The 16,882-nt window shown below is 41.8% G+C and overlaps 1 protein-coding gene across 1 annotated transcript in view; it reads right to left on the bottom strand.

The window, feature by feature from the left end:
- The window catches only part of Slc12a1 (solute carrier family 12 member 1), an 80,122-nt gene extending 63,515 nt beyond the window's left edge, over positions 1–16,607 (bottom strand). The window contains exons 1-4 of the mRNA XM_036185040.1: positions 16,580–16,607; positions 14,881–15,482; positions 5,761–5,892; positions 5,534–5,609 (exon numbers count right to left, since the gene is read on the bottom strand). Coding sequence (XP_036040933.1) covers positions 5,534–5,609; positions 5,761–5,892; positions 14,881–15,288 — 616 coding nt within the window. The 5' untranslated portion in view covers positions 15,289–15,482; positions 16,580–16,607. The remainder of the gene's footprint in view (positions 1–5,533; positions 5,610–5,760; positions 5,893–14,880; positions 15,483–16,579) is intronic.
- Between the last annotated feature and the right edge of the window lie 275 nt (positions 16,608–16,882).

Here is a 16,882-nt window from a genome sequence, read left to right as displayed (position 1 = left end):
CACTCACCATGCTGCTCTCTGCAATCGGCTCCTCCACACTTCCTTGTGCCCATCAGTAACCAAATATATAGAAACTTGTGCCTACCCGTAACACGTGATGAGGATATTAGGTATCTTAGAGATTTTACCTCCACGAACAAACCCGTTTGTTGCTATTGCAGAAGTTGACAACCCAGTGATAGAGGTTACCATGGTGGAAAGAAGAATTATAAGAACTCCAAGACCTGTTAGCAATGAAAGACAGAAGATATTACATGTTACTCTTCTTCCTTGGACTCCCTACTCCTGCAACCTCTCCTGCCTTTTCATGTAGCTTTTCAGGTCCGTGCCCTGGGCCCCAGGGGAGTTTCTTTCACGAAGATGGAGTTAGTATGCTGGCATAAAGATCAAGTCTGAGAAACACTCATTATGATGGAGGGTGGCATCCAAGAGTCAGCATAGTCTAAAGCGCAGCCCTGGAAAGGAAAAGCTGACTTCTGCTGATGTCCTGGGAGAGAAACTACCCTGGCTGAGAGAGAGGAAACATGACATTTGACCTTCTCTCTTGCTTGAGAGGAACCTGAATGAGAAAGTTGGGGATTTGACAAAGGTTAAATCCTTCTTCATTTTTCTTGCATCCCTTTGCCTGGGGGAGAAAAGAAACCAACTCGCATTACCTTTGAAAACACCCCAGAAAGGTCAGCAGTGAGCTACTGGAGCCTGTGTTGCCTTTACCTTACAAATGATGATCTGACTCACAACTTTAATTACCTCCTCTGACATATCCATTTGTGGCGATAGCAGAGGTGGATAAACCAGTGATGGCTGTCACTGTCACGGCTAAGCCGATGATAATCACACCGAGACCTCAGTTGAGAGAGGAAAAATAAGTGCGATTAAATGGTGGAAGAGCTCATGGGGTCATTTACAGAAAAGCAAACACATCTGGGTAGTCATTGAAGGACCACATTTGAATTTGACAAGTTGGCCAGGAAATCTTCATTCAGGTACTAAGAGATTCAAGACCTGGGATGTGCAGAGCTGTGCTGCCCCCAAGTGAACAATTCAGACCGGTCAAAATGTAGGATGAACCTGGTCTTTGGTGAAGTTCTACACAGCCCTCAGCTGTTAGTATAAATGAAGGTTATTCTAACTTTCCAGTTAAATGTCTTCATTAGCAGATGGTTCATTAGGTAGGTGGGTAAATCGGACAGAACCAAATTTAGGTACACTAACTTATTTGCTGTGTGTCCTCAGAACTGACTCGTTTTCTGATACCCAAATGGCGGTTAAACTAGAAGGAGTGGATTGTGAGGCTGCTGTCACAGTGCACGGAGTGCAGGACCCACTGGGGGCACTCTATCAGTGTAGCACAGCACCCATAAATCTAGTGTTTATGGAAAGCCTTCCGCACATCTAGCTGTGTGGTCAGCAGTGCGAGAAATGCAAGGTGTAAATACAACAGGATGAAAAAGCCTTGAGGATACTGTGGTTCAGAAGGGCGGTGATTATGAGGAGAAACTGATAAAGGGTGAAATTCAAAGGGAAGGCTTGTTTACTGTTAGTTTCAAGAAACTCACAGCAGGTAGGTGTGTGTGTGTGTGTGTGTGTGTGTGTGTGTGTGTGTGTGTGTGTGTGTGTGATTTAGGCAGGCATAGAATATACTAGAATATATCACTGTGGTATAAAGAATTTTTTTTTAAGCTACGCAAGTGAACATAAACCGAGCAGGCACAAGGCCAGCTCTTGGCTTTCCTATTCGCCCAGGCCAGGGACACACATGTGTGAACGTGTCCATGCTTTCATTATCTGGAGGACTGATGCTCACACACAAAGGCAAGGGCAGAGCCTTATCAGCTTGCAGAAGATTCCTCAGGAATCCAGCAAGCCTTTCCGACCAGTCCTTGTCTTCTAGCAAATTTCTCTATTTATTTTCCTTCCCACAATTGACCACCCTAGAAACTCCAATTCCCTTCTCTTGGTCTAGTGGCTTTCCTGCACTTTCCTTGTTCTTTTGTTAAGGTGATGTCCAAGTGTTCTGACCACCCCTCTGAATCACCACTTGCCACAGAGTCCTCCGTGTGTGTGCCCCATACATTAATAAACACGTTCTTTTGTTAACCTGATGTCTGACAGTCTAAAGCATGCGGCCACAGGCTATGAACCCAAGATGGACAGAGGAAATGTATCTTCCCCTTCTCCCCTGCCACCATAACACTCTCTCCAAAGAAGCTGATAGAGAATTCAGGGAGATTATGGCGAGGTCAGTGACTCCGACTGTTTGTTGAGTGTTCTCCCACACGTAAAGTCGTCATTCCGGCTTTACCACCCCTGCCACAGACCCTTAGAGTGGGGGCTGTAAGAAGCAGTCACAGTAAATATTTTGTGCTACAGAGACACCCACAAGGAGCATCACTTCTCCCGTGTGGCCTTGGCTGCTGGTGCGGTGAAAGGTGGTTTACTCCAAGCCTTTACACATTATTTTGCTTTTAGGATGTTTGAGGATGAATGTTTAGCACAGCCTAGATACTTTAAGGGCTCACAAGTTTGCACTGTATGATGTTACTCCCCCTTTAACTTCATCATTTCCTAATTGTTGTCTCCTGAGCGTCATCTCCTGTGCGATTCCCACCTCGCTCTGTCGTGCCCCATACATTTCTGTAACCTGTTTGAACACCAGTTTCTACTTTAAAACAGTGAGAGGATTGATTTTTTTTTCACAAACAGAAAGTCCTAGGATGAGAGGCAGCTGAGAGAGCATTCTGTTTGTTGATTCCTCAAAATGTGGCTCTTGCCTGACCGGCTGCTGGAAATGCTGGGGATGCCTAATAAAATGCCCACATTCTAGGTTCAGAGTTTTGAAAGTGAACCCCAGGCTTCTGCAGTCTCCTATTCCACGACAGACAATTCTTGCTCACTCTGTAGTGAGATGAGTCATTTAGCTTCAGCCCATCTCAAATTGTATCTGCCCATTCAGCAAGATTTTTGGGTTTTAGCTATATCTTCAAATAATTGATTGGGAGATAATTAACTCATTTTCTTATGCATTAGCTGCAAAGTAAAACCCAGAGTGTAAGTGACTTGCTTTGGGTCACATTCACTTTTCACACCCAACTTCCCTGCCTAATGTTGAGTTAATTGGAACAATACTGTCCCAGCAAGGTGTCCAAAGAGAGGAACAACTGGACTGCATTGTCAACTCAGTCTATGGCCTGTTTTTAGGAATGGGCAGCCCAGACACAGAGTCCCAGAATGGCTGCCTGGGCTATAACTTCTGTCACCAGATTCCTCCTGGCTTATCTCCAGGGTCTGCGCTTGAAAATATAGAGTTGTTTTTCTTTCCCTAACCTATGCCTAAACCAAGAGGAAAATACTTGTATTTGTGTCTTTTCTTCTCAAATATGGAGAGAAGTAAGCTGTACACAGTGTCTGCTGGACAGTTCCCTGGTAGTGTGTGTGTGCGTGTGCGTGCGTGCGTGCGTGCGTGTGTGTGTGTGTGTGTGTGTGTGTGTGTGTGTGTGTGTGATAAGCTGTCCCATCAAATGGTACCAGGGACTGAGTCTTAAAGAGCAGGGAGCTCAATAAGAAGACCCCTCCACGGGCTGGAGAGATGGCTCAGCCATTAAAGGCTAGGCTCACAACCAAAAATGTAAGAAGACCCCTCCAAACCAACAGGCCCTAACTCAAAGGTGCTGACACTTGGGCTAGTGACGGATGAAGATTTCAAAAGTTCTGGCAAAAGTGGTCCAGGACCTGAAGGATGATATGAATTCAATTCAGACCCTAGAGAGGAACATCTGAGTGGGGAAGTCAGCAAAATGGGTGAGAAAACTATCAGCACACAAATCCCAAATGGGACCATTTGGTCCTGTTAGCTTTAGGTCTGTAACAGTGTAGATTGATAAGATGCTTCTACTACTCACGAAATTCTATGCTCTGAGATAAAAGAGCATGAGAAAAAGCAACACCAACAACTCCAATCAACAGAAAAGTCAATGCACACCGTTAGGTTAGAGTGATCGAAACTGACTTCTATACGTGATTCCAGTACACAAATGAAATGATTTTGTTTAGACACACTAATGTGTAAAAGTGAAGCAAACTGCTTAGCAGAGAGAGGATCCTTTATACCTTTGTAATAAACGTGAAACTGGGTTGACTGTGAAGAGTTGTGTAAGATCTGATTAAAGTGCAGATTGTTGCCCAAACATATGGGTGTTAAATACATACATTAGAAAGAATTACTCTTGCCTTTGGCTGTCTGGGCTCACACCTCCACACAAAGGAACTGCGTCTTGATGATCTCAATAAGTTACTAAACTGCCCTTAAAAACCTAATTTTGCATGAAGCCCCGGAGCAAAGCCTTGGCAATGTTAAGCTGCAGATTTTCCATGGCACGGCATCTACTTATTTTGGACCCTGCGGCTGCAGGCATTCATTTGCTACGCATCATCAAACCGGCAAGCAGCCTTTCCATCAGGCACATAGCAGCTGCTGAACAAGAAACACGGAAAAAAACGACAGCGCTGGCTCAGGGCTCCCTGTTGGAGGGGAGCCTTCCTGCTCCAGCTGTCCACTGCAGGTCCTAAAGTGTATGGAAGGAGGTAGATAACACCAGGCACTCCCATACACAGATTGAGATGTCTCCCTGAGCCGCATGTGAAGGCACAGCTGAGCTCCTGTGTTCTCCATACCAATACTCGCTTCTAAGTCTTCTCTCAACACTCAATCCATGTTTTTCCGAGGAGCACATACAACAGAACACTGTCCATTTTTTTTTTATCACAGTAAGTTAGGAACTTAGGTAAAACTTAGGCAAAAACTTAAATAAGTTTTTCAAATAAATTTTACATTCTTCATAAGAACACTTTCTACAAAACTGAATTTTTAAGTTTAATGTAATTGGAAAGCATCAGATCATCACTCCTAGAATAATACAATATTTTTTTCTATTCAGAAAAATAACTGGTTACTTACATTGTAAGTAATCACTTACAATGACTGGAGTCATTTCAGTGATCAGTTTAAGCTTATATTTGGGAATATTTTATGAGCATTTGCTGTTTACTGCTGGTATCTGACAGTAACACAGATATTTTCTTTGGAAAATCTCCACAATGCAGCCTTTTTACTAATGAGATCACATAATATAGTCATATATACATTTTTACATTTTTCCCACTTCCCCACGGGTTATTTTCGCTAAGTGAAGTTTTGCCAGTCTTTATAAATGGAATAGTCTAAGGCAAATAAAATTTGAACATCAATAGATCCCAAAACGTGGCCATAGTTATTTGAAGTAGATATGTTTTATACAACCATATACTTGAAACTCTATAGAAAGCTAGAGATATTCGCTTGACCATTCCCCTGATGGGCAAATGGAAAATTCCAGTCCTTCTCCTCCCTGGCATTGTTAGAGGAAAAAAAAAAAAAAATCCCAGGTGTAAATGCCTTCTGTGACCTTCGTCTTCTGTGGCATTGATAGAGAACCAAGTTTGTTATTAAGCTTGCAATTTACATAAAAATCATTTAGGAGGGAAAATTGCTCACCGATTCCGGCTTCTCCAACAATCCAGGAAAGGCGAATGAAGAGCATGACTCCCCAGATGTTCAGCATGCATCTCACCTGTGGATGAAAGTGAGGATGGAAAGAGGTGCTGGACCAAGCCCGACGCCCCCACCCCCTTAGTGGTAACTCTGGTGTCCGGGATGGCTGGTGAATGCTGTTGGATGCCCCAGCAGATGGCTCTCCTTTGTAAACACGGAGGTTTTCTTACCAGCACGCCTTTCACCCATCCAAACTTCACAACCCCAGCTGTGTCTTCCTCCTTGTTTTCCGCTTGTTCATCTCCAGTCATCCCGTCACCATTAGCAATTCTGTCAGCTGATCCAGGGGCCACGGTCACATTCTGCATTTTTACCGAGGAAAAACAAAACAAAACAAACAAACAAACAAACAAAAACAGTAGTGGATCAAATAAACTGTTTCTTAAAACTTTCAAAGCCAAATCAAAACAGTGGCCATAAAACTCTAGAAAAAAAAGTATTTAAATAACTTCAGCAAATAATGTTATTATTTCTTACCCTGGGAGCCAATGAGTTCCCTTTGTGAGTCATTTCCAACTATGGCTAAGGCTGGAGGATGGTAGACAGAACTGAGGCCATCCTGCCACTAACGACATAAAAGTGGTCAGACTTGAATGAATTTAAAATGCAAAAGGATAAAAACAAGACAACAGATTCAAGGGAAGAAAGCCAGGCAAGGCCTGGCAAGGGTCGTTTGTGCCACAGAGGACAGAGTGATAAGCCTCCCAGATGCAGAGTAGCTGGAATTCTTTCCCTGTGCTTTGTTTCACTCAGTTACTTAAAACAATCCCTCCTTTCTTCCCTCATGCAACTCTTTTCAAATTAATATTTAGATAAAAACACAATCTCTACCCTAACTCCCTCTCTGACAATCCTTAACTTTGTTAAAATAGTTTCATAATAAACTTCAACTTTGCTTAAAAATAAGTTAAAAATGACAATAAACTGTTCATGCAAGGTCTTTAAGAGGAGTAAATGGTAAAACCTGTAGAAGTGTTTTTTCTATACACACAAACAGCAACTTCTGGCAGTCTACAGAGGCTAAAGGCATTGTGTGACTGCAAGAGTACTCATCCCATATCGGAACGCTCACTAATCTTATTTATTTATTTATTTATTTATTATGTATGTATTTATTTATTTATTTATTATGTACAGATGTTTCCCCGCATGCACATGTGCATACCATGTGTGTGCTTGGTGTGTACAGAAGCCAGAATAGACCTCAGATCCCTTGGCATTGGAGTTATGGATGGTTGTGAGCCACCATGTGGGCACAGGAAATGGAACACAGGTCCTCTGCAGAAGCAAAAGTGCCCTAAACAGCTAAGCTATCTCTCTAGTCCCGAAAGGAAATTTTTTTTAACTTTAGTCTAATTTAATTGTTTTGTTTGTTTTCAATACACCTGATCTCCTCCCTCCACTCCTCCTAGTCCTCTTCCCCTCCACCTGCCCTCACCCCCAGATCCACCGCTCCTCCATTTCCCTTCAGAGAAGAGCAGGCCTCCAGAGATACCAGACAAACACAGCATAACAATACACAATAAGACTAGGCACAAACCCTCACATCAAGGCTGGGCCAGGCAACCCAGCAGGAGGAAAAGGGTCCCAAGAGCAGGTAAAAGAGTCAGAGACACCCCCACTCCCACAGTATGGGTCCCACAAAAACACCAAGCTGAGCAGCCATAATGTATATGCAGAGGATGGGACCTCACTAGGCCCTCTGCATGTGGGAGACAGTTGTGTAGCTTTGTCTGTTTGAGGGGTCCCTGGCAGTGGGATCGTGATCTACCCTTGGTGCATGTGCTGGCTTTCTGGGGCCATTACCTATGGTGGGACACCTTGCTCAGCCTTGATGCAGGGGGAGGGGCTTGGTCCTTCCTCAAATGAATGTACCAGGCTTTGCTGACTCCCCATGGGAGGCTTTATCTTTTTGGAGGAGGGGATGAGGGTTGGAGGAGACAGAGGAAAGGGAGAGGAGGGATGAGAGGGGGCTCTCTGGCTGGTATGTAAAATACATTTAAAAATTTCTTAAGTAAAAATATATGCAAAGGACCTAGTGCAGACTATGGTTGCTGCTTCAGTCTCTGTGAGACCCTAGGAACCCTGGTTAGGGATTCTGTGGGACTTGTTCTCCTGGTACCTCGACCCCACTGGCTCCTACAGTCCTTCCTGCCTGTCTTCTGCGGGGTTCGCTGAGCTCCAAGGGCAAAAACAAATTTCCTATCAATTCATGCCTCCTCGCTTGGAAATTTTAGAATGTGCTTGCATTGTGAGGAGAGCAAGAGGCCTCGTGACTGACCACCAGTAAGATTTACTTAGTAGAACAAAAATAACTATGGATAATTTTTTAAATTTGTATATAATTTTATTTCTGTGGCCAGTTTTCAAAAACTTCCTTTTAAAAGACATTTATTTATTTATTTATTTATTTATTTATCTATCTATCTATCCATCCATCTATCTATCTATCTATCTATCTATCTATCTATCTATCTATTTATTTATTTATTTATTTATTTATTTATTTATTTAATGATAGCCCTTGAATACAATGTGGAGAAAATACATTTATTTCAAATTAAGAATAGCTCCTAGTCTCCAATTTTCTAATTTTTCTTTTGAATAGTCCCAGGTATTTTATTTAGTCTTTGTTTCTTACCCACTTTTCATTGCTTCCTTTATGTAGGGCCCATTTAAAAAGGGAGAAGAAGAGGATGAATCTCAAGCCACGTCCTTTTTTTTTTTTTTTTTAAGATTTATTTATTTATTATGTATACAGCATGAATGACTGCAGGCCAGAAGAGGGCGCCAGATCTCATTACAGATGGTTGTGAGCCACCATGTGGTTGCTGGGAATTGAACTCAGAACCTTTGGAAGAGCAGTTAGTGCTCTTAACCTCTGAGCCATCTCTCCAGCCTGAGAGCATCTTAATCTTAAGCATCCTCAGTCCCTACTTGCACAGATAATTGAAAGCTGACTTTACATACCCAGGCCAATGTAAAATAAAGGTAAACAAAGTCCAAAGATGTTGAGACTGATCTGGATGGACAGAAATGGATCGTCTATGTGAGCTTTGAACACAGGTCAATCATGTAACTAAGGAATTTCTAATAACTATTTTTGATTTGTTTCAAATTTATTGTTCATGCTAAGGATTGAACCCGGGGTCTGGAACAGTGGTTCTCAGCCTTCTTCTTCTTCTTCCTTTTTTTTTTTTTTTTTTTTTTGGTTTTTCGAGACAAGAGTTTCTCTGTGTAGCTTTGCGCCTTTCCTGGATCTCACTCTGTAGACCAGGCTGGCCTCAAACTCACAGAGATCCACCTGGCTCTGCCTCCCAAGTGCTGGGATTAAAGGCGTGTGCCACCATTGCCCGGTGGTTCTCAGCCTTCTTAATGCTGCCACCCTTTAATACAGTTTCTCATGTTATGGACACCCCCAACCAACAAATTATTTTTACTGCTACTTCATTACTGTAATCTTGCTACTGTTATGAATTGTAATGTAAATATCTGTGTTTTCCAATGGTTTTAGGTTTCCCCCTGTGAAAAGGTCATTAAACCCCAAAGGTCTCAACCCACAGGTTAAGAATCACTGTTCATGCTGAGCACATGGTTTGCTAGTGAGATTTGCTCTCAGCTCCTAGCAGCTACTATGAAAGAGAAAAATGGTCAGATGAAATAGCTTAGGTTTAGATATACATAATCAAAATTTAAAATTCTTACAGGAAATTGTATTACAGATATTTGTAATATAAATGTGTATTAGCAGTCATGGTCCCTTACTTTGTAGAAGGGGCTGGAATTACAAGGAGTTTTAGATTGTGCTTTACTCTTTTGAGTTTGTACAAAATATCACCATTCAAACCTACAGTCAGCATAAAGTATCAGACAGGCTTTATGTAAGTATTAAATCGTTAAAATCCAATGTTTATTTTACATTGACAACACATCTTGGCTTACACTAACCTCATTTCCAGTGCTCAGTAGTCATGGGTTATGTATGGGCTAGCTTAACACAGGCCTATACAGTATAGTAAATTTCTAATGAAAGCATTAGGTGCTTTTCACACACCAAGTAAAAAGTGTTTGGCTTTTAATGAATTCTAGACACATAAAGCAGCTAACAGTCTAGAACTCATTAAAAGCAAAACACTTTTTACTTGGTGTGTGAAAAGCACCTAATGCTTTCATTAGGAATTTACTATATATATATACACATAAAGCAGCTAACAGTTGAGCCGGGTGGTGGTGGTGCACGCCTTTAACCCCAGCACTCGGGAGGCAGAGCCAGGCAGATCTCTGTGAGTTCGAGGCCAGCCTGGGCTACCAAGTGAGTTCCAGGAAAGGCGCAAAGCTACACAGAGAGACCCTGTCTCGAAAAAACAAAACAAAACAAAACAAAAAAGCAGCTAACAGTCACCTGTAGCTTTTACTTTCATAATGTGTCTGTGTTTCTGACATGTGTGAATGAGTATAATATGATGTATGCATTTGTGTTGTGTGTGATGTGTGTGCATTTGTGTGTGCATTTGTGTGTGCATATGTGCACATATGCGCATATCTGTATGTGCTTGTATGCAGACGTGAATGTATTGGATCAGGGTACGAACACGGGTGTTGGTCCTTGCCTTCCATCTTGATTGAAACAGGGTTCCTTGCTTGTTTGCTGATGTGGATGCCAGGCTGATTGTCCCAGAGCTCCTGGAGAGGCAGTCCCCTGTTTCTACCACTCTCTCTTGCCAGTGGGACACAGCCCTAGGCATCCACATCAAGTAATGCTGCAGGTGCTTCCCACCTGGAGCCATCTGTCAGTCACAGCTTTTACCTCCCATGACTAAAAGTTACAGTCTTCTAAAGTTACAGGTGTGCTAATGTGATTGTCAGAGGGATTGTCTGGTTAGGGAATTCATTTCTTCGACTTAGTTAGAGAAGCCACCTTTACAGTTACCAGTATTCTAGTTAGTCACTATTCAAAATGCTGGGGATTGGGTGAGAAAGCCTTAGTCACTTGCCTTTTTAGATGTGGTTTTGGGAATAAAACCTACGCTTTCTGGGAAAACCTGATGAGAAAAACCTAGGAGATTGCTGTGCTCTCTGATGAACTCCAGGGTGACTGGGACCCTGAGATTTAGAGAATGAGAGCGGTAATAACCACAAACAACAACAACAACAACAACAGCAGCAGCAGCAGCGATAAACCAAACCACTCCCCCAAAGTACAATAAAGTAGGATAAAAAAATAAATTGCATATTTAAAATTCTCCATTAAATGATTTTTTTCCCCTGATGGATGCATTCCTGATCACAATTTCATGGTTCTTCAGTCTGTCACTTGGACTTTAGAACATGACACAAAAAGAACATTCTACATGCAGGGTAAAGCAACCACTGTACATGGAAGTTAGTACAACAATAATTTTCTTTCTTTTTCTTTTTCTTTTCTTTTCTTTTTGCTGGGATTAAAGGCGTGTGCCATGGCCACCTGGCCCAGCAATAATTTTCTAACTTGTTCAAAAGCAGAGTGAATGTAGGGCCAACAACTCTCTTTTCATGCATAAATGGAACTTGCTAGTATTTTGATATTTTGAGTATATTTGTGTCAAGGACTGCGGGCCAATTACCTTGAGTATATATGTCCTTTTGTGACTAATGTTTAATAGTAAATTTGTAAGAACTGATGCCATTTTCTTGGCTCACTGTAATATAAAGGAGCAGAAAGGCTCTGTACCTTATAAACTACACATGGAATCTGATTTTGTCCAGGGCATGTCCTGCAGCAAGATTTTTTTGCTTTCTTAGGAAATGAAAATGAGAAAACATCCAAGATTTTTTCTTTAACTATTACCTGGATTAGTTAAATGCAAAATAACCTTTTATGTGGTAAAGCAAATCTCGGTTTCACTCTTTGATAAATGCATCCTTTGATGCCAGAAGAACAGCAAGTGCAATGTCTCATCCAAATATTAAATATGACATGAGTGGTGGTTTGTGGGGACCTCAAGGTTGGGATCACAGACATCTGGATGCTGCCAATGTCTCAAAGATGGACAGTTCTGTGATCACGTCTTTCCTGTAGCTGTTCTTTCTCTCACGATTTGAATTAACTTGCTTGTTTACACTCTGTTTCCATGAGAGATGATCCTTAACCGTTCAAAATTGCATTTTTAACTTTATAGAATGATCATCCTTTCACCAAGATTTCTACTTGTGCTTTGCAGACTAGGTGAAGAGAAAATAAAGTGCATTTAAGGAGAAAGGAAGACTATTTGATATGTCTTTCCTCTTCCAATACTAAAAAATGAATGCAGCTTCAATCACCTGCCATCTGAGGGGAACTGGAAACAGAACACTTTTTGTGAAGTAAAATGCAAGATAAATCCTCCTCAGATGCCAAGTGATCACAGTGTGTTCTTTGATATGGAGAGATCTCCACGGTCAACTGTGTGGTGAAGAGAGCAGAGCACAGAACAATGTAAAAGCCTCGGTCTTATTCCATCTGTTCAAAAAATGATAGACCACACCAAACAGCTTCCAATGTGCTGTGTCAAAGGCAGCTGCGGCATTTTAGCTGTGTGGCCATTGAGAAGGCATACTGAAAAAAACCAGTGGTTCTGTTCTTATTTCCTTACTTAAACACCTTCATAAGCCAGGGCTTTAGAACGTACCCATAAGCTACCTTTCTCTTTAGAATATTGGTCCTAATAATATTCCTCCTACTCAGTTGCATCCCCTTTCCTTATTGGTGCCGGAGACTGCACTGTTACTAAGTTTTATCATTTGTTTGCTTTTTCTTGTTTTAAATTCAAGCTTTAATTCTTAGACGGTGTCTTACAAGGTTGCCCTAGCTGATTTTGATCTCATTCTGTAACCCAGGCCAGCCCTGAACTCTTCATTCTCTACCCTCACTTTACCTATTAGGACAACCCTCATCATGTAATTTCTGACTTGGAAATCCTGTCCAGGTATAGCTGGGATTGCTGGCCTGAATTACCGACCAGGCCCTGCTTCCAGCTTCTTCTTTATGGAGATTAAGGATTTTTATTGTAAATTGTGGGGATGGATGGATTTTTAAGTTTTAATAACGAAGGGGGCAGCTTTACAAGTTATGTGTCATGTACAGGATTTGGTAGGGTAGAATTTCATGTCTTTTTTCTGGACATTTTTGGTTCTTTTTACTTCTTCAGACAACAGGAAACTCCTTGTAATGTTGAACTTCTCTTCCTGTTCCTCCCACAGCTTGGAATCACCCTCCCTTTTGCAGGTCCACTGTTTCTTTTCCTTCCCCTTTCCTGTGCTCTGCCATTTCTCTTTCCTCCCCACATCATTTAGAGAAGGAAACTGACAAGCAGCTTGTCTAGGGTCAAATTATCTTCCTTTAAAAAAAGTCTCCATGGAAGCTGATACTGTATCTGAGTAGCCATGATGCTATTTTTTTTTTAATTAAAACACTAGATATCTCAAATAATAAAGTTAGCAGATTGCCACAGAAACAGCACAGGGGACAGAAGGGGAAGTTTGTGGGGTGAGGGCATAAGAGGGCAGAGTGGGAGCCTGGAGTCTTCCTCTGGAAGTCCTAGTGTTGAGTTGGGCCCCATGAAGCCCAGAGAGTAAATTTTGGAGATGTTTTTCCTCTGGGAAGAAGATGAGCAGAAACTAAAGGAAGAGCTATTGCCTTTTCCAGATTCATTCCTAAGAGAACCCATTCTGAGTGGGAGGTTGAGGATGATGGGAGGCTATAACTTTTTCTTCTTTCTTTCTTTCTTTCTTTCTTTCTTTCTTTCTTTCTTTCTTTCTTTCTTTCTTTCTTTCCTTCCTTCCTTCCTTCCTTCCTTCTTTCCTTCCTTCCTTCCTTCCTTCCTTCCTTCCTTCCTTCCTTCCTTCCTTCCTTCTTCCCCTCTTTCTTCTCTCTCTCTCTCTCTCTCTCTCTCTCTCTCTCTCTCTCTCTCTCTCTCAAGACCAAGTTTTTCTGTGTAGCCCTGGCTGTCCAGGAACTCACTCTGTAGACCAGGCTGGCATCAGACTTAGAGATCCTCCAGCCTCAGCTTTCAGAATGTTGAAGTTAAAGGTCTGAGCCACCCTGCCCAGCTTGTTTAACTTTTAAGAACCAGAATGAGTAAATGAATGATTATGAAATAAACTGTACATTCTTTGTTTTCCTGAAAGCTTGGGCATGAATAAATAAACAATATTTGAATATGTAATATCCAATTCTCTTTCTAGAGTGTGTAACCATGTTCCAAAAAGTAATATTCATGAGTGGAGAGATGGCTCAGTGGGTAAGGCACATGCTGGTGAGTGTGAGGGCCTGAGCTCGAATCTCCACACTCATGTACATAGCCTGGCATGCTGTCCCCCTATAATTTCAGCACTGAGGAAGTGGAAGGGAATCTCCAGAGGAAGCTAGCTGGACTACCTGAATCGTCAAGCTCTGGGTCCAAGCAAGAGCTCAAAATGTAAGGTGGAGCAATCGAGGAACATGCCTAGCATCACCCTCAGACTTCCATATAGACCTGCATTCACATGTTCAAGCACATACAAAGAGGCACACATGCACAGCGCCATGCAAAGAAACCAACCAACCAACCAGTAACGTTCATTACAAACTGACAGAAAGGCAGGAGGATAGTCTGTCAACAAATGTTGGAGGGAGCCACAGAAGAAATCTAAGCTTCTAAATGATGAGTACACATTAGAGTCTTCCAGAGCCTTTGAAACCCTTGTGCCTTCTTTAGGAGATCTGGCCACTGTGCTTCTGAGCTTAAATTTGGTAGAACCAGGAGTCTCAGGCAAAGGTATGAAGAGGAAGAACACAAGGATGAATCTTATGCATTTCTGTTCTTTCTTTAAAGAATAGAAAAAGTAGTCATCACTGGGCCTCAGCTACCAGGGTAGCTGTGTCTCAAGGCCACACCACGGCTGCACCGTAGGCTGGCTCCCACAATATGAGCTATGAAAGCACAACCATTTGTTTAAGACTGGCTGTGGAGTTGTTAGCACAAAGGTGACTCTGGGGTGGAAGCAGCTTAGGATTCAATGTGGCATGTTCAGCCGTGTGGGACTTGAGCCACCATACTGAAAACACCAGAGGATACTTTGCCTTATTTTCCAAGCTCGGTCTGCACTTCTCTCCCAAGTCAGTAAAAATTTGTGAAGCCCCTGTACATTTTCTGTTTCTTGGGAACAGGAGACAGCTGTGGAAGGAAGATGGATGGCATGGACCAGCCCTCTTCTTGTGACCACCGCATGTGCAGTGTTATTACCCCGAGCGAACGGCGCGGAAGGACACTCACCATGCCCTTCAAGCTTACCTTGGCCAGCTGCTCGTGGATCTCCAGTAGGCTGGGCCGGTTGACCTTGGGCCCGCTCACACTGCCTGTGTTGCGGTAGTACTCAATCTTGGGGACAGCATCCATGGTGTTGTGGCCAAAGGTTTGTAGGTAGTATGTGTTTGTGTGAGAGTCATAGGCATGAAATGTGGTGTCTGTTTTAGCAGTGTCTCCATTTTGGAGGAAATTGTCATAGCACTCCTGATTCCCAGGCCTGAAGCTGATTCTCAGTCTATTTTGGGCTTCGTCTCCGAAAGAGGTCTCTTCGTAGTGTGGGGGGTCTGCGCCGTCACTCATGGCTGCCCCGCTGCCATGGCCCTCGTTTATAACATGGACTTGGAAACGACTAGTGCTACTGGGCACTGAGTTGGAAGGAGTGTTCACTGACATCTTCGAGAATCTACTTTGGAACTAACTTGTATGTTTTTGTTTTTGTTTTTTAAATCTCTATTTGCTTCAAAACAGACAATAATGTGGTTACAATACACAGCACTTGGCTTTGGTTCTAGATGACTCAATAATTAGATTTCTGCTGTATCGTTGGTGTATTCTCTCCCATTTAACCTTCAGAATGATCTTCAAAGCTGTTATTAAGAGAGAAAATTAAATTTGTTCCAGGCGATACATACAAACATATTTAAGAAGGGCTGTGGTTTAAGGTATACTTATCTCGCATAAGATGTACAATTTTAAATTTGTTTCACTAAAAATTACCTGTCCAGGAATCCTTGCTACCTGAGCAATGAAATCCTGACAAATAACCAGGGACTGGTTTCTGCAAACAGAAATTCCAGTGAAGTCACTAGCATGTGACTGTTTGTCTTGTCTGCTCAGAAGTCACTGGGACTTTTAGAAAGCATATTCGTACTGAGGACAGTAGGGGAGTCCATGGGCTGTCTAAATGCCAGGATTGTGAAGTATTTTATGTTGATAGCATTATACACTGTCTGATACATAAGCTAGGGAACCTGAAAACTTTGAAAAGTATAGTTTGCTAGTTACAAAAACCCACTCATCATCAATAACAAATTTGTCTCAGAAAAACTTTCATATGTGTAACAAGTAAAAAGTTACATTTTAAAATTTGAAAATTAAAAAAAAGTCTGTCAAGAGAATGAAATTTTAGAATTTTTAGTAGCCTTTGAAACATTTCATTTGCTCACATATTTGTGCTTTTTCACAAATGGTATTATGTAAACCTTAAAAAATGAGTGTTTGGGATATGAAAATAAATTGTAGCTCTCAGTAAAGGCCTATATTCTACTTGATCCTTTTAATGAAATATTTTGTGAGTTCAATGGACCAAATAATTTTCACAACTCTACAGCCGTGTGCCATTCTTAAATACTGTCTTTGGAGTGATATTTCTTTGTAGATACCTTAAATTTTGATTTTTTTCAAAGAAAGCTAGCAAAAGTAAGAACAATATAAACAAAAACTTAACTCTTGTGCAGTGACTTAAGGCATTTCTTCAAATTAAAAAACAAACAAACAAACACATATAACTTAACCTCTTAAATAACATTTCCTGGTGAAATGACCAGTGAAGCCTGCATCTCTTAGCTTTTTAGAACATTTAACACCTCGCAGTCCCTGACGTCTTCAGTCCAGTCCTCAGGGTCTGCTTTTTGACAGGGTATGACACAGTCAGGATTTTGCCCAGCCCAGACACTTACCTTACAATCCAGCAGCCTTCTTCTGAGAAGTGTGACCCACTTTAGCACAGCACGGGCATATATGGAGCCTTAGCTTTCAGGCCACCACCTTAGGCTCCTTCTCATTGGTTAAAAACTTCTTGAAAGAGATGACTTTTCAGCCATTGGCCTGGAATAGTGGGAGAAGCCCTGCCAGTCATTAGCCCTGGGGAACCGTAAGTACCACATCAACTAGTAACCAGTAGTAAATCATTAATCCTTTTAGACAGTAAACAAAATAAAGTTTCTTTAATTCACAGATTGCTCAAGAGCAAATCCTTCAAAAATAT

This window comes from Onychomys torridus, chromosome 4 (genome assembly GCF_903995425.1).
Source record: "Onychomys torridus chromosome 4, mOncTor1.1, whole genome shotgun sequence".
NCBI lineage: Eukaryota > Metazoa > Chordata > Mammalia > Rodentia > Cricetidae > Onychomys > Onychomys torridus.
This window is presented reverse-complemented; position numbering and strand designations above follow the sequence as displayed.